The sequence below is a fragment of the Opisthocomus hoazin genome, chromosome 2 (assembly GCF_030867145.1).
Source record: "Opisthocomus hoazin isolate bOpiHoa1 chromosome 2, bOpiHoa1.hap1, whole genome shotgun sequence".
Taxonomy (NCBI): domain Eukaryota; kingdom Metazoa; phylum Chordata; class Aves; order Opisthocomiformes; family Opisthocomidae; genus Opisthocomus; species Opisthocomus hoazin.
Genome location: NC_134415.1, coordinates 131,958,292 through 131,976,190, shown reverse-complemented (window position 1 = coordinate 131,976,190; position 17,899 = coordinate 131,958,292). Strand labels below are relative to the sequence as shown.

The 17,899-nt window shown below is 56.8% G+C and overlaps 1 protein-coding gene across 2 annotated transcripts in view; it reads right to left on the bottom strand.

Annotated features, from left to right (window-relative positions):
- Nucleotides 1-17,899, bottom strand: part of ASXL2 (ASXL transcriptional regulator 2) — a 113,413-nt gene that overhangs the window by 30,084 nt on the left and 65,430 nt on the right. For both annotated transcript variants that reach the window (XM_075415132.1, XM_075415131.1), the window contains one exon: nt 5,613-5,728. In XM_075415132.1, the coding sequence (XP_075271247.1) occupies nt 5,613-5,728 (116 nt within the window). The remainder of the gene's footprint in view (nt 1-5,612; nt 5,729-17,899) is intronic.

The following is a 17,899-nucleotide window of genomic DNA, read 5'->3' as shown; positions in this document are numbered from 1 at the left end:
CAGCTTTGGGCCCCTCACTCCAAGAAGGACCTGGAGGGGCTGGAGCGTGTCCAGAGCAGGGCAGCGAGGCTGGGGAGGGGGCTGGAGAACAAGTCTGATGGGGAGCGGCTGAGGGAGCTGGGGCTGCTCAGGCTGGAGAAGAGGAGGCTGAGGGGGGACCTCATCGCTCTCTGCAGCTCCCTGACAGGAGGGGGTAGTGAGGGGGGGTTGGGCTCTGCTCCCAGGTAACCAGCGATAGGACGAGAGGCGATGGCCTCAAGTTGTGTCAGGGGAGGTTCAGGTTGGAGATCAGGAAAAAGTTCTTTCCTGCAAGAGTGGTCAGGCCTTGGCCCAGGCTGCCCAGGGCAGTGGGGGAGTCCCCATCCCTGGAGGGGTTCAAACACCGTGTGGTTGTGGCACCTGGGGACATGGTTTAGCAGGCATGGGGGTGTTGGGGTGACGGTTGGACTTGATGATCTTAGAGGTCTTCTCCAACCTTAATGATTCTGTGACTCCATGAGGGTGACCGAGCACTGCCACAGGGTGCCCAGAGCAGCTGTGGAGTCTCCCTCCTCAGGGATATCCAGAGGCTGTCCAGACACGGTCCTGGGCAACTGGCGCTGGGTGACCCCACCTGAGCAGGGGTTGTGCTGGAGGAACCTCAGAGCTCCCTTCCAACCCCAACAGGGCTGGGACTCCGGGATTCTCCGAATCCTGATGGCACTGGGATGGCCACTCAAGCTGGGTAAGGATGAGACGAAGGTGAGTGGATTGGAGAGCGAAGAACCGGAGTAGTGCCCGCCTCTTCCAGCGACGGGTGAGAAACCACCCGTCTTCCTGGATCAGGTTTATAAATCCCAGAGTCTCGGTGTGGTGGGTTTTTCCATCCGCACACACTCACTGTAACAAAGGGGGTTTCTCCCATGACTGTTTCACCTTTCCAGCAGGACGAGCACTGACACCTCTCTGCCAATTTGGGTTCAGGTACCACAAACCTCTAACTCGGGATTTTTCCACAGGATCGTAAGGAACGCAGCCATCCGTCACTCACTGCACTGGGCGGTGACGGCACGCCCACGTACACCGTATTATTCAGCTGTATTTTACAGTTTTAACTAAATCCTGATCCTTGTTTCTGAAAGGACGTGATACTGCTTATCAGTGTTGCGGCAGCACGGTGTTCCAGGCTCACTTAGAAACCTTCTCTTTTCCCTCCAGTAATATTATAATTACTCGGTGCTTAAGACAGGAGGGCTGAATCCAGCCAGCTGTCTTCTCCAGTGCACGCGAGCACGTAACGTGGGTCGCAGACATAATTAAAAATATGAAAGCTTTCTTTCATTCTTGTTCCCCTCAACAGTTTTTGTTTTCCCTGCTACTCCACTCACAGCACGGATGTCTCCTCCCCGCTATCTGTATTTGCTCATTCCATCTCCTTTTTACAACTCTTCCTGACCACGGTGGCAACCACGTTTAGGAAGAGGTGGGAGATGTGATATTTGGTCAAAATGGCACAATTCCACTGGAACTAAAATTTAAGCACAGGGTTAGGCGTGCAACGTTCCTAATTGGCCCCAAAGCCAGGGTGAGCCTTCGGCAGGTTCGTCAGAACACTCCAACGTTACGGTGTGCTCTACAACACCTTTTTCCTGGAAGGCAACCAGTTCACTGTGCTACGCCTCGATGCTCTGCTGCGGGACAGAGGGAGGAGAGCTGTTGCCATGGAAGCTGACGACCATCAGAAACGGCTTTTGGCCCTGCAGAGAGCTGCAGACCTGCTAAGTCCAAGCAGGTTTGCTGGGCAGACATCAGGGCCTCCACGGGGATCCCCGTTTCTCTTTCAGGGTTTCTGATTGTCTTCCCAAAAGTAATGAGACCAGCAGTGAAACTGGGACCACTGTCTGAATTTTAACTTCTTCATCAACGACCTGGATGAAGAGTTAGAGCGTACCCTCGGCCAGTTTGCTGATGGCACCAAACTGGGAGGAGTGGTGGGTACACCAGCAGGCTGTGCTGCCATCCAGCGAGACCTGGACAGGCTGGAGAGTTGGGCAGAGAGGAACCTGATGAGGTTCAACCAGGGCAAGGGCAGGGTCCTGCCCCTGGGGAGGAACAACCCCAGGCACCAGTACAGGCTGGGGCTGAGCTGCTGGAGAGCAGCTCTGTGGAGAGGGACTGGGAGTGCTGGGGGACGACAGGGTGACCAGGAGCCAGCAGCGTGCCCTGGGTGCCAAGAAGGCCAATGGGATCCTGGGGTGCATGAGGAGGAGTGTGGGCAGCAGGGCGAGGGAGGTTCTCCTCCCCCTCTGCTCTGCCCTGGGGAGACCCCATCTGCAGTGCTGTGTCCAGTGCTGGGCTCCCCAGTTCAAGAAAGATGAGGAGCTACTGGAGAGAGTCCAGCGCAGGGCTGCGAGGATGAGGAGGGGACTGGAGCATCTCTCCTACGAGGAGAGGCTGAGGGAGCTGGGCTTGTTCAGCCTGGAGAAGAGAAGGCTGCGAGGGGACCTTCGAAATGCCTCTAAATATCTGCAGGGTGGGGGTCAGGAGGACGGGGCCAGACTCTTTGCAGTGGTGCCCAGCGACAGGACAAGGGGCAACGGGCACAAACTGAAGCCTGGGAAGCTCCAGCTGAACCCGAGGAAGAACTTCTTCCCTCTGAGGGTGACGGAGCCCTGGCCCAGGCTGCCCAGGGAGGCTGTGGAGTCTCCTTCTCTGGAGATATTCCAGCCCCGCCTGGACAAGGTCCTCTACAGCCTGCTGTAGGTGACCCTGCTTGGGCAGGGCGTTGGGCTGGGTGACCCACAGAGGGTCCTTCCAACCCCTGCCAGCCTGCGATTCTGTGATTCTGTGAATTTTGGAACTCACCAGCTGTGCCATAGTGCCTGCCATTCAGCGACAGCGCTGGAACAAGGGTGCTGGGGATGCAGACATCTCGGCGTCAGAAAGCTGGGGGCCGGAGAAGGCAGAGAGCAGAGACAGAGGGGAATGAGTGTAAAGGTGGGGGAAGGCTGGTGGGAGCAGGAGCATGGGGAATTCGGAGATGAGAAGCAGAAAATCATTAGGCATGGAAGGACGGAGGCTGGGCAGAGAGCAGTCGATGGAGCACAGGGTTGGACACGGAGTGCGGGTCTGCCCAGAGGTCCCTTCCAACCTGCGATTCGGTGAAACAGGGACCTACAGAGCAGAGTGAAATGAGGAGGAACTGCCGAGCACGAGACGGGAAGGAGCACTGTTTCTAACAACCCCTGAGCCTGTCTGATCATGCTCTTCAAAGAGAAAAGCCTTGCGGATCACAGAATCACAGAATCACAGAATAGTAGGGGTTGGAAGGGACCTCTGTGGGTCATCTAGTCCAACCCCCCTGCCGAAGCAGGGTCACCTACAGCAGGCTGCACAGGACCTTGAATGTCGGAGAGAAACGACTGCCAGCCAGCCTTCAAGAGGGATGAGGAAGGGGAAGCAGAGAGCAGCTTGAATATCTCGCTAAATTAGTGAGAAGCAATTTTCTGAGAATTCAGCTGAAAGCAGAAGCTTGGCTCTGAACTTCAGGAGACAATCGGCCCAGCGTGACAACACGGCCTCGCTTCTTCATCGCAGCGATCGGCAGCGAGGGACGTCACGGTAACACGGACGCTTCTCCCGAGAAGCAGCCAAGTGGGAAAAGAAAGAAGAGAGACAATTCCCTAAAGCTGGCATCTCATTCTGACATCAACTCAGCTCCCTCGTGCTGGAAACGAAGCTCCAGTTCATCCAGTTGCCTTATCACAGAATCCCAGCATGGTCGGGGCTGGAAGGGCCCTCTGTGGGTCACCCAGCCCAACCTCCTGCCCAAGCAGGGTCACCCAGAGCAGGCTGCAGAGGACCTTGTCCAGGGGGGTCTGGAATATCTCCAGAGAAGGAGACTCCACAGCCCCTCTGGGCAGCCTGGGCCAGGGCTCCGGCACCCTCAGAGGGAAGAAGTTCTTCCTCGGGTTCAGCTGGAACTTCCCAGGCTTCAGTTTGTGCCCGTTGCCCCTTGTCCTGGCGCTGGGCACCACTGCAAAGAGTCTGGCCCCGTCCTCCTGACCCCCACCCTGCAGATATTTAGAGGCATTTCGAAGGTCCCCTCGCAGCCTTCTCTTCTCCAGGCTGAACAAGCCCAGCTCCCTCAGCCTCTCCTCGGAGGAGAGATGCTCCAGTCCCCTCCTCATCCTCGTAGCCCTGCACTGGACTCTCTCCAGTAGCTCCTCATCTTTCTTCAATTGGGGAGCCCCCTGTCATCTTCCCCTCAATAACATGCCCTGATTAGACCCTTCCCTCTCGCCACAGATCCCTTTCCCAGGGCCACAGGCACCTCTGCTTGGTGACTGCCGTCCTGGGTGTTGCTTCTCAGCTGGCAAAGGTCAGGAAGACAGGCTGGGCTGGGCTGGCACAGGTAAATCCCACCTGGAACACATCCTGATTTCATCTGTCTGCGACAAGCTTCCCTAATCCCCAGACCAGCACCTCCTCTGCAGCTTGATTCCTGAGTCCGCACAGATTTTGCTTCACTAAGGAGTAAATCCCCCCCTGACACAGCATTTCCTTTCTCAGGACGATGGAAAGCTGAACAACTCAGCTGGGAAAACACCTGCAAACAAGGCACTCGCAGGACTAATTCATCTCGCGCTTTTCACTGCAAGCAGCAAATCACCTGAAGCACAAACGCTCACCCATCCCGCCCCGCACGCACGCAGTTGCCACCCGCACCCAGCAGTCACTCCCGCAGCACGGAAGATACTCCATCCTCCTCTTTCCCTCACCACCGAGCAGAGGTGCAACGCCTGCCGGCGCGCTCTCCCTCCCCTTCCTCCCTCCACGCTACACACACCCCGCATCCACCGACTCCCTCGGAATCACAGAAGCACAGAATCACAGAATAGTAGGGGTTGGAAGGGACCTCTGTGGGTCATCTAGTCCAACCCTCCTGCCGAAGCAGGGTCACCTACAGCAGGCTGCACAGGACCTTGTCCAGGCGGGTCTTGAATATCTCCAGAGAAGGAGACTCCACAGCCCCTCTGGGCAGCCTGTTCCAGTGCTCCGGCACCCTCAGAGGGAAGAAGTTCTTCCTCATGTTCAGACGGAACTTCCTGTGCCTCAGTTTGTGCCCATTGCCCCTTGTCCTGTCACTGGGCACCACTGGAAAGAGCTTGGCCCCATCCTCTTGACACCCACCCTTCAGATATTTGTAGGCATTTATAAGGTCCCCTCGCAGCCTTCTTCTTTCAGGGAAAGTATTCGCCCTCACCAGGGGAAGCAGGCGGTGGATTTGATTCATTCCCCAAAAAGACCTTCCATGTACTAAACTGGACTACAGGAAGCTGAGCACGCTCATCAAAAGGCTGGCTGGAAAAAAACAACATCTCATACCCGGCCTCTAAACAGTAAAAAAATCTCCAGATGCTTGTTTAGGGAGAAAGCAAAGAACCAAGCAGCACGATACTCCGCACTGCCTTACGAGAGGGGGAGGTTTTAGCAAAGCCCTGTTTACTACGAGAGAGCCAGGAAGTCCTGAATTCCTTCCCTGCGGAGAGCAGCTTCACTGAGAAAGACGATTTACCAGGGAAATAAAATCACAGCAATCCCCAAACCAGGCTCCAGACTCGGCTGCTTACCTGCTTGAGTGCCTTCTTGCTGTGCTTCTGGGACGAGGAGATGACTTTGCCTGTCTGGATGGACGGGGACGGGCAGCCTGACTGAGGAGAGGACGTCTGAGACAGTCTAGATGACACTAGGAGGGAAAAAAATAAAAATACGTACATAATCTGACCTTTCTACGTCGGCCTGCAGCTCGTCAGCCAGTCCTCACCATTTCAGATCCCCTCATGAGGCTCATGAAAATTGCACCTCTAGCAGCAGATCTGACTTTCTGCAGGAAGAGCCGTTTCTGTTTCCTCCCCCCCACCAAGGCAGCTGTTTTCCTCGGAAAGCCAACAGCAATTCCCGTGACCAACTGCAGATGTTTCATCTCTTGTCCATCTCTTTTTTGATTACTCTCGTAAATCCCTGCTATCAAGCAACAGTTGTGGAGTCTCCTACTCTGGAGATATTCAAGACCCGCCTGGACAAGGTCACAGAATCACAGAATCACAGAATCCCAGAATGTTCAGGGTTGGAAGGGACCTCTGTGGGTCATCTAGTCCAACCCCCTGCCCAAGCAGGGTCACCCACAGCAGGCTGCACAGGACCTTGTCCAGGCGGGGCTGGAATATCTCCAGAGAAGGAGACTCCACAGCCTCCCTGGGCAGCCTGGGCCAGGGCTCCGTCACCCTCAGAGGGAAGAAGTTCTTCCTCGGGTTCAGACGGAACTTCCTGTGCCTCAATTTGTGCCCATTGCCCCTTGTCCTGTCACTGGGCACCACTGAAAAGAGCTTGAAAAGGTCCTGTGCAGCCTGCTGTAGGTGACCCTGCTTCGGCAGGGGGGTTGGACTAGATGACCCACAGAGGTCCCTTCCAACCCCTACTATTCTGTGATTCTGCAGCTTGGGAAGACGCTTCGGGTTCACGCAGGCTTTGCCAGTTCAGCTCCATCTGGAAATGCAGACCCAAGCCACGGTCGTCTTCGTCTGGAACGTCCTGTGGCCAGCCACCCGACCGACAGCAGCGTCCGATCAGATCCAGTCTGAACCCCACGCAAGAGCGGGAAGATGAACGCCATGCAAAGGAAGCAGAACGTCACTCATTCCTTACTAAAAAGAAATATGGGAATATGCAGCATATCCTGAATGATTTTAAACCAAAACAGTGTGGGTTTAGGCTGGATATAAGGAAGAAATTCTTTACAATGAGGGTGGTGAAACACTGGAATGGGTTGCCCGGAGAGGTAGTGGAGGCCCCATCCCTGGAAACATTCAAGGCCAGGTTGGACAGGGCTCTGAGCACCCTGATCTGGTTGAAGATGTCCCTGCTCACTGCAGGGGGGTTGGACTGGATGAGCTCTAGGGGTCCCTTCCGACCCAAAACTTTCTATGATTCTATGATTCTATGATTCTATGATTCTATAATTTCTATGATCCCAGTAAATGAACGCACGTTCTCCATGGGTGAGCCTACACGCTTAAAGAAACCTAGTCCGAGCCACGCAGAGCCCTGAAGCCTCCGCTTTCGGGTCATTTAGACTTCTAAATGCTCTCGTTACGACAAACCGGGGAGGGGAACTCAGTAACAGCTGGTCACGGAGCCTGGACGTACCCGCCTGGCACGGGACACTGAAAACACTCCGCTCTGGCAGCAGTGGGGTGAGGGCCACGCGGCCGGCCGGGGAAACCGTTCGGTCCCGGTCTCTCACCACCACGGGTTCGCCTCTGGTGCCTCAGCACGCAGGTACCAGTGGCCAGGGCCAAGCCACCAGCCGTACCTGCACGCGGAGCCGGGCAGGCAGCACCCCGGGGCTGGTCAGAGCTGTTCAGCTGCCGAGGCTGAAACAGCACGACAAAGGAAGACAGAAGCAAAAGGGCGATGACCGGAACGCCTTCCATTGCCCCACGGCCGTGACAAAGCAGACGCGACGCGGGCACAGCCAGGAGCACCGGAGAGCTACGGCTGCGCCTGCGCGGCACCCCGAGGGTGAATCGGTGAGACTGGCTGCGGAGGCAGCCCGTGAAAAACCAAGCAACACAAGTTAGCCAGTTCCTGGGCTGTACCTACACCTGCCCGTGCGTCTGGGCTATGAGGATGAGGAGGGGGCTGGAGCATCTCTCCTCCGAGGAGAGGCTGAGGGAGCTGGGCTTGTTCAGCCTGGAGAAGAGAAGGCTGAGAGGGGACCTTCGAAATGCCTCTAAATATCTGCAGGGTGGGGGTCAGGAGGACGGGGCCAGACTCTTTCCAGTGGTGCCCAGTGACAGGACAAGGGGCAACGGGCACAAACTGAAGCCTGGGAAGTTCCAGCTGAACCCGAGGAAGAACTTCTTCCCTCTGAGGGTGCCGGAGCCCTGGCCCAGGCTGCCCAGAGGGGCTGTGGAGTCTCCTTCTCTGGAGATATTCCAGCCCCGCCTGGCCACGGTGCTGTGCAGCCTGCTGTGGGTGACCCTGCTTGGGCAGGGGATGGGTGGGGGGTCCCTAGAGGGCCCTGCCAATCCCACCATGCCGGGATGCTGTCTGTGATTCTGTGATCTGCAGAGATAATAATGCCCACTGTAAGGTGAAGGAAACGAAAGGCAGAGTACAAGCGTGTTTGATGTCGGGGCGGGGAGCACCCCCACCACCCAGGCTAACCAGCAGATGCCCCTGCAGACCGTTTCGGTCACTGCTTCCTGGGGCAACCAGTTCTGGGACACACGAGGCTGGACCGTGTCCTCCCGCCACAGAAATGAGGTAGGAGAGGATGACAACAGCTCTTCCCCAGCAGCAGCCACAGCGGGAGCCTGCTCAGTGTCCAGAGAGGAAAGAATCTCCCGAAAAGAACGCGGTGACAGTGAGCATCAGAGACCAACCTTTCCATAAAATGCACAGAATTAGTAACAACAAATTATAAACCGTAGAATTCTCACATGTGGCCTGGTCATCAAACAAAAAGAGTGAGGTTTTTTGAGGCATACACAACAGGTAAGACAGAATCCCAGACTGTTCGGGGTTGGCAGGGCCCTCTGTGGGTCACCCAGCCCAACCCCCTGCCCAAGCAGGGTCACCCAGAGCAGGCTGCACAGCACCGCGGCCAGGCGGGGCTGGAATATCTCCAGAGAAGGAGACTCCACAGCCTCCCTGGGCAGCCTGGGCCAGGGCTCCGTCACCCTCAGAGGGAAGAAGTTCTTCCTCGGGTTCAGCTGGAGCTTCCTCTGCTTCAGTTTGTGCCCTTTGCCCCTTGTCCTGTCGCTGGGCACCACTGGAAAGAGTCTGGCCCCGTCCTCCTGACCCCCACCCTGCAGATATTTAGAGGCATTTCGAAGGTCCCCTCGCAGCCTTCTCCTCTCCAGGCTGAACAAGCCCAGCTCCCTCAGCCTCTCCTCGCAGGAGAGATGCTCCAGTCCCCTCCTCATCCTCGCAGCCCTCCGCTGGGCTCTCTCCAGCAGCTCCTCATCTTTCTTGAACTGGGAAGCCCAGCACTGGACACAGCACTGCAGATGGGGCCTCCCCAGGGCAGAGCAGAGGGGCAGGAGAACCTCCCTCGCCCTGCTGCCCACACTCCTCCTCACGCACCCCAGGATCCCATCGGCCTTCTTGGCACCCAGGGCACGCTGCTGGCTCATGGTCACCCTGTCGTCCCCCAGCACTCCCAGTCCCTCTCCGCAGAGCTGCTCTCCAGCAGCTCAGCCCCAGCCTGTCCTGGTGCCTGGGGTTGTTCCTCCCCAGGTGCAGGACCCTGCCCTTGCCCTTGTTGAACCTCATCAGGTTCCTCTCTGCCCAGCTCTCCAGCCTGTCCAGGTCTCGCTGGATGGCAGCACAGCCTGCTGGTGTGTCCACCACTCCTCCCAGTTTGGTGTCATCAGCAAACTTGCTGAGGGTGCACTCTAACTCTTCATCCAGGTCGTTGATGAAGAAGTTGAACAAGAGCCAACACAATACAAAGACAATACCCAACTCTGAGACCACATTAAAAACAACAGTAAAAAGGCACGGTGAGAAACAGGCAGTTGTGACACGCTGAGCACCTCTCCAGCTGACGCGTGCCCGTGCCCAGGTGACACAGTGCACAGCTGGCAGAACTACGCTTAAAAGGCAAAGAACCCCTGAGGTCACACCAAGACCTGGAAGGCAAAGGTCGTATCCGTACTTTGAAGGAGCAGGAAGAACGTTCCTAAACTTGCGTTTGTCTCTGGATTTCGTTGAAACTGCAGCTCAAGAAGAAGAAGCTGGAAAAGCTCAGAGTCTGAGCAGCACCTGGAGAGGAAAAGCAGATCTCAAAACTCATCGGAATTCTCCGAATGCATCGATAAAGAGAACTGGAGAGAGGAGAGTCCGTTGCCAAGCGCGCGCTCACGCTTCCAGAGATTTCCAACAAAAGGCTTCTAAAAATTCTTTGGCTGTTGTTTGAAAAACAAAGAATTGGCACAACTCTAGGGCGGGGTGGGACAGAAGGGAAGAAGCAGAATCAAACGGCAGTCGGGCAAGAAGTCAGCAGAACTTCTGCAAGGTCGGGCAGCAAGCAGGGAGCAGCTTCACGCTTGGCTGGAGGGCAGGAACCGGCACGGTGCCCTCAGTGAGGTGAGTTGAGGTCAGAGCCTCGTGCGGAAATTCAGAGAAATACAATCCAGAGAACAGAAGGACAAAAACACCAAGTAAAACATTAAAAAAGGAGTAAATTTTTGAAGGAATCACAGAATCACAGAATAGTAGGGGTTGGAAGGGACCTCTGTGGGTCATCTAGTCCAACCCCCCTGCCGAAGCAGGGTCACCTACAGCAGGCTGCACAGGATCTTGTCCAGGCGGGTCTTGAATATCTCCAGAGAAGGAGACTCCACAACCTCCCTGGGCAGCCTGGGCCAGTGCTCCGTCACCCTCAGAGGGAAGAAGTTCTTCCTCATGTTCAGACGGAACTTCCTGTGCCCCAGTTTGTGCCCATTGCCCCTTGTCCTGTCACTGGGCACCACTGAAAAGAGCTTGGCCCCATCCTCCTGACACCCACCCTTCAGATATTTGTAGGCATTTATAAGGTCCCCTCGCAGCCTTCTCTTCTTCAGGCTGAACAAGACCAGTTCCCTCAACCTCTCCTCGTAGGGGAGATGCTCCAGTCCCCTCACCATCCTCGTAGCCCTCCGCTGGACTCTCTCCAGTAGCTCCTCATCTTTCTTGAACTGGGGAGCCCAGCACTGGACACAGGACTCCAGATGAGGCCTCACCAGGGCAGTGTAGAGGGGAAGGAGAACCTCCCTCGCCCTGCTGGCCACACTCTTCTTGATGCACCCCAGGATCCCATTGGCTTTCTTGGCAGCCAGGGCACACTGCTGGCTCATGGTTAACCTGTCGTCCACCAGCACACCCAGGTCCCTCTCCGCAGAGCTGCTCTCCAGCAGGTCCACCCCAAGCCTGTACTGGTGCATGAGGTTGTTCCTCCCAGGTGCAGGACCCTGCACTTGCCCTTGTTGAACCTCATCAGGTTCCTCTCTGCCCAGTTTTCCAGCCTATCCAGGTCACGCTGAATGGCAGCACAGCCTGCTGGTGTATCTACCACACCTCCCAGTTTGGTGTCGTCAGCAAACTTGCTGAGAGTACATTCTAACTCTTCATCCAGGTCGTTGATGAAGAAGTTAAACAAGACTGGGCCCAGTACTGACCCCTGAGGGACACCACTGGTTACCGGCCTCCAACCAGACTCAGCGCCGCTGATGACAACCCTCTGAGTTCTGCCATTCAGCCAGTTCTCTATCCACTTCACCGACCACTCATCCAGCCCATGCTTCCTCAGCTTCCCCACGTTCCACACGTAGAACCCGCAGCGATCTACACGACCGGCGTCACCCCAGGAGAGGGATCCACGGCGGCTGCACGAGGACGCAGCGGGGACGCTGGGAAGCTGACGCATCTCGGAGTCCGACAGCGCATCCGCGCTGACCGCTCCGCACGCTGTGGGGCCGACCACCCAACAGCAGCCAAACCTCAAAACTGCTCACCGGGCCCAGACTACCCCCCAGGACACCGGGCTGTTTGACGTTGTTCTCCACGGGGGGACACAGAGCGAAATGACGTCGCTTCGTGGCTGTTTCTGCGGGGAAAGCACCGTGCTGGCAGCCACCGGGCTGTCACCGTCACCGGGACGACAGTCTGGGCACGGCAGAGCCAGGCACCTTCCCAGTCCCCCGCCGCCGCAAGCACAACCCTCGGTGGGACAGACGCCGTGCCTCTGTCCTTCTGAAGCTAATCCTTGCTCGCAGTTGTTAAACGTGAAGAAAGCACCAGTTTCAGGTCACCAGCAGGTGACCCTGCTTCAGTGGGAGGGTTGGACTGGGTGACCCACAGAGGTCCCTGCCCACCCCGACCATGCTGTGATTCTCTGATTCCGTTTGGTTTAGCATTTCAACCACGGGCAGAGACATAGATCGACTGCTGCTGGGTTTGAGACGCTCGAACGGCACGAACGCAAACCACATCCTCTTTGAAGCCTGGCACTGGTGAGACTGCGAGTTCTGTGGGAAACAGGAACGTGGAGCCAAACACAGGCTGCTCTGCCCCAGCCTCGTATTCTATTCGCATTCTCATTTCCATCCTGTCTTCGAATAAGGCAAACTGGAGAGAGTCCAGCGCAGGGCTGCGAGGATGAGGAGGGGACTGGAGCATCTCTCCTACGAGGAGAGGCTGAGGGAGCTGGGCTTGTTCAGCCTGGAGAAGAGAAGGCTGCGAGGGGACCTTCGAAATGCCTCTAAATATCTGCAGGGTGGGGGTCAGGAGGACGGGGCCAGACTCTTTCCAGTGGTGCCCAGTGACAGGACAAGGGGGCAACGGGCACAAAGTGAAGCCTGGGAAGCTCCAGCTGAACCCGAGGAAGAACTTCTTCCCTCTGAGGGTGACGGAGCCCTGGCCCAGGCTGCCCAGAGGGGCTGTGGAGTCTCCTTCTCTGGAGATATTCCAGCCCCGCCTGGCCGCGGTGCTGTGCCCCCTGCTCTGGGTGACCCTGCTTGGGCAGGGGGTTGGGTGGGGGATCCCCAGAGGTCCCTGCCAACCCCGACCATCCTGGGATTCTGTGAAACTAGTATTTTACAACCAGGAATGGCAGCCCAGGCCAAACGCCGCACCTGGGAAGACAACTCCTGCCTGGAGCTGACACGGTAAAGCCGCAGCAGGGTGTCCTGCGCATCCTCCGACTGCGTCAAAGCCCTCGGTGCCACAACGGCCGCCGCGCCGGCCCCACAGCTGCAACCACAACGGATTCTCCAGAACAAAGAGGAGAACTTGAGGAAGCCAACCAAGTCACAGCTGCCTGAGCTCATCTGTGGGCCCCCAACCCACAGCCAAGGGGGGTGGATGGGAGGGTGAACCTGGGTGAAGGCACCCCTGGGTCCTCAGACCAAAGGCTCACAGAGAGGTCACATCCTTGTAAGAACTTTGTGTTACACCCACGCTGGGCTGCGTGCAAAGACGTGCACGTGTAGAAAAATCTTCTGGCTCCCGTAAGGACAAGACTTAACAAGCTGAGTTTGCTTCCTTTAAAGAGAATTTCACTACGGTTAGTTCTGCCTTCGCTTCAGGCTTTCCTGTAATTTGAAAAATAGGTGGAGCTGAGATCAGCCCTCTTCATGCCCTTCAGTCCTAAGCGTGCTCCCGGAGAGAAGCGGCAGAAATCGTCGCAGAAAGCAGCGCACCCAGGAAGGCACCCCGAGTTTCAAACACTCGATGGGCTGCTGTGCGCTGTTGTGTGAAAATATGGATTTCCTGGGTCAGCTGAAGATTAGGGAACGCTGTGGGCCAGTATCCGACAGAAACGAATTTCAGTGGGTTTCACAGAATCACAGACTGTTCGGGGTGGGCAGGGACCTCTGTGGGTCACCCAGCCCAACCCCCTGCCCAAGCAGGGTCACCCAGAGCAGGGGGCACAGCACCGCGGCCAGGCGGGGCTGGAATATCTCCAGAGAAGGAGACTCCACAGCCCCTCTGGGCAGCCTGGGCCAGGGCTCCGGCACCCTCAGAGGGAAGAAGTTCTTCCTCGGGTTCAGCTGGAGCTTCCTCTGCTTCAGTTTGTGCCCGTTGCCCCTTGTCCTGGCGCTGGGCACCACTGGAAAGAGTCTGGCCTCGTCCTCCTGACACCCACCCTGCAGATATTTAGAGGCATTTCGAAGGTCCCCTCTCAGCCTTCTCTTCTCCAGGCTGAACAGGTCCAGCTCCCTCAGCCTTTCACAGAATCACAGAATGGTCGGGGTGGGCAGGGACCTCTGTGGGTCACCCAGCCCAACCCCCTGCCCAAGCAGGGTCACCCAGAGCAGGCTGCACAGGACCTTGTCCAGGCGGGGCTGGAACATCTCCAGAGAAGGAGACTCTTTTTTGTGAAGTAGAAACAGTGAGCAGGACCCAACGAGGCATACCAGAGACGGGCTGGAGACACCACCTTGACAGCAAGCACTAAGGACAGAAACGTAACCAAAGGGCAGTGACAAAAGCCCTCGGGCATTCGCCAGTGCTGGCGTGGAGCTGTGGGCACCGGCAGCCAGGAGAGCCACGGCCACCGGAACGCCGCGCTCTCGGCCCGAGGGCACGGCGCCAGCTGGGGCTCTCGCCGGGTTTCGCTGCTTCCTGCTGGTGGTTTGGCTGGGAGAGGAGTTTGCCAGGTGAAACGTGAACAGTTCTCTGAGATGAAAGGCGATGAGACGGAGTGGAAGACGTTGTCAGCCAAACCTCACAAACCCCGATCTGAGAGATAACCCAAGCAGGCATCCAGTGCAGCCCCACGTTCCAGCTGCAAGAATGAATTCTGGAGGAACATCTGCCTGCAGCCTGCTACAGCTGCGGTCTGTGGGACAGAGGCTCCTTTACACTCCTTACTGGAAGTGCCACTGACACAGGAGCATTTCTTCTAAGAAATGAATCCTAGAATGGTTTGGGTTGGAAGGGAGCTTGAAGATCATCTGGTTCCAACACCCCTGCCATCAGCAGGGACATCTTGCACCAGCCCAGGGTGCTCAGAGCTCCATCCAACCTGGCCTTGAACCCTGCCAGGGAGGGGGCAGCCACAGCTTCTCTGGGCAACCTGGGCCAGGGCCTCACCACCCTCATGGGGAAGAATTTCTTCCCAATATCTCATCTCAATCTGCCCTCTGTTAGTTTAGAGCCGTTCCCCCTTGTCCTGTCACTGCACCCCCTTGTGCAAAGCCCCTCTCCATCCTTCCTGTAGCCCCTTCAGGCACTGGCAGCTGCTCTAAGGTCACCCCGGAGCCTTCTCCTCTCCAGGCTGAACAGCCCCAGCTCCCTCAGCCTGTCCTCGGAGGAGAGGTGCTCCAGCCCTCGGATCATCTCCGTGGCCTCCTCTGGCCCCGCTCCAACACATCCATGTCCTTCTTGTGTTGGGGCTCCAGAGCTGGACGCAGGACTCCAGGTGGGGTCTCACGAAATGACAACCAAACTCTAATTATGTTAAAGGTCAATTAGAAATGTCGGTCTGGCAAGATGTGATGACATTTTACAAGGTGTTGGGTCCCCGTAGATCTGCACACCCCAACCCAGTGGTCAGTCAGCCCTTACATATATTTATAAACCCTGCCAACAGCAGCCGAGAGAAGCAGTAAGATTTCTCTAACAAGGATTTAATTAAGATGATGAGTGGTTAATTCTTTCAGAAAAATCGCAGTAAATTGCTGCAAATATTAAGGTGGGATGTAGCCGAGGGACGACTACTGACAGAAGCAGTTTCACCACGGCGCTGCCTCGAGCCCTGCCTTCCCAGAGCCCCGACTCAGGGGACGCTGCGGACTTTCTGCCTGACCCTCCTGGACAGAGGAGCGCATTGACCCCCACCGCGGCCTCAGATGCTGCCACTGAAGCACGATTTGGCCCCAGGCCACAGAATCGCAGAATCACAGAATGGTCAGGGTGGGCAGGGACCTCTGTGGGTCACCCAGCCCAACCCCCTGCCCAAGCAGGGTCACCCAGAGCAGGGGGCACAGCACCGCGGCCAGGCGGGGCTGGAATATCTCCAGAGAAGGAGACTCCACAGCCCCCCAGTGCAGGGCTACGAGGATGAGGAGGGGACTGGAGCATCTCTCCTGCGAGGAGAGGCTGAGGGAGCTGGGCTTGTTCAGCCTGGAGAAGAGAAGGCTGAGAGGGGACCTTCGAGATGCCTCTAAATATCTGCAGGGTGGGGGTCAGGAGGATGGGGCCAGACTCTTTCCAGTGGTGCCCAGCAACAGGACAAGGGGCAACGGGCACAAACTGAAGCCTGGGAAGTTCCAGCTGAACCCGAGGAAGAACTTCTTCCCTCTGAGGGTGATGAAGCACTGGAACAGGCTGCCCAGGGGGGTTGTGGAGTCTCCTTCATGCGTTTCCCCAGCGCTTCTGAAGGCGGCGGTGGAAGGAGCACCACGATTCTCCTGGCACCCCGGTCCTTAGACCCCACCACGCACCCTCTGATGCCACCACCCAGCGCAAGCCTGGACCACTGAAGCTGGTGGAAGTCCATCCCCCACCGAAGCAGCACCAGGACTCGTCGCTCTCATCTGCTCTGCACACTACATGAGACGGAAAACAACGGAAAGGTGAAGACGCCCAAAATATTTTTACTTCTTTTTTTCCTTGGATGTCTCCTCTTGCAAGGGTCATTTACCTTTCCGGGTGCGACAGCGGCGGGATATGTTTGAAATCCCACTGGCTTCCAGTACGCATCTGCTGAGGTGCCTAAGCTGATATTTAATTATATTATGGCTAATGTTTGTCCTTCACCACAGTGTCAGATGAACAACGAGAACATCCACGGACACGGCCGATCCCGCTCTGGGGCAGCCCCGCTGCCCGTGCAGCTGCAACGTGCCTTTGGGCTCGCCACGTCCGTCGGACCGCACGGGAGAGACCTTCGCTCGCCCAGCCAGCCCTTTGCTGTTTGATTTATCGCCTTCCTCCCTCGCTGGTGGCTGCAGGACGGGGCGGTTGGGAGCACCGCGCTTCGAGGCAGCGCAGGAAAACACCCGGGGCAGCCCGGAGCCGGAGCCGAGGGAGCAGGGGAGCAGGGGGAGCACTGGAACGGGTTGCCCAGAGAGGTGGTGGAGGCCCCATCTCTGGAAACATTCAAGACCAGGTTGGACAGGGCTCTGAGCACCCTGATCTCGTTAGCGGTGTCCCTGCTCGCTGCGGGGCGGTTGGACTAGATGACCTCTGGGGGTCCCTTCCAACCCAAAACTTTCTGTGATTCTATGATTCTTACAGCGAAACAAAGGCGATGATGACGGAACCTGTACTTTTCTGGCAGGCACTCGGGCAACTCTGGAATCGAGATGAAGATTTCCTTCAACTGCTGTAGTAGAAATGCCTGGCTGGGTTTCTCAGCCTCGTCTCGGAGGAGATGCCGAGGACGGTGCTGCAGAAGGCAAGCAGAAGGAGTGACCTCGCACTTCGACAACGGCTTTATTTCAGCAGCTCCAAAAAGAAAATCACTCTGAGGGTCGTTCGGCTGAAGGTCAACCCTGGCAGCTCATGTCACCCAGAACTGACATACAGATATCTTGACTAACGTGCTAACAGAATCACAGAATCACAGAAGAGTAGGGGTTGGAAGGGACCTCTGTGGGTCATCTAGTCCAACCCTCCTGCCCAAGCAGGGTCACCTACAGCAGGCTGCACAGGACCTTGTCCAGGCGGGGCTGCAATATCTCCAGAGAAGGAGACTCCACAACCTCCCTGGGCAGCCTGTTCCAGTGCCTGGGGAGCCCAGAGCTGGACAGAGTACTCTAGATGAGGCCTCACCAGGGCAGTGTAGAGGGGAAGGAGAACCTCCCTCGCCCTGCTGGCCACACTCTTCTTGATGCACCCCAGGATCCCATTGGCTTTCTTGGCAGCCAGGGCACACTGCTGGCTCATGGTTAACCTGTCGTCCACCAGGACACCCAGGTCCCTCTCCGCAGAGCTGCTCTCCAGCAGGTCCACCCCAAGCCTGTACTGGTGCATGAGGTTGTTCCTCCCCAGGTGCAGGACCCTGCCCTTGCCCTGGTTGAACCTCATCAGGTTCCTCTCTGCCCAGCTCTCCTGCCTGTCCAGGTCACGCTGAATGGCAGCACAGCCTGATGGTGTATCTACCACACCTCCCAGTTTGGTGTCGTCAGCAGACTTGCTGAGGGTACATTCTAAACTGTTTAGCAGCATGCAACAAAATAAAACCGTTAAAAAAGTAAAGGAAAAAAAATACACCTGCAATTGCTGGAGAAATTGGTAGTTAAAATGCTTTCAATTTAGAAAAAAAGAGATGTAACGATTTGCCAAGCTGAAATGAACCTAAACAAGAAGAGCCCCGCCAGCGCAGAGCCACCGCACGGACCCCGCGCTTGGCCAGCGCGGC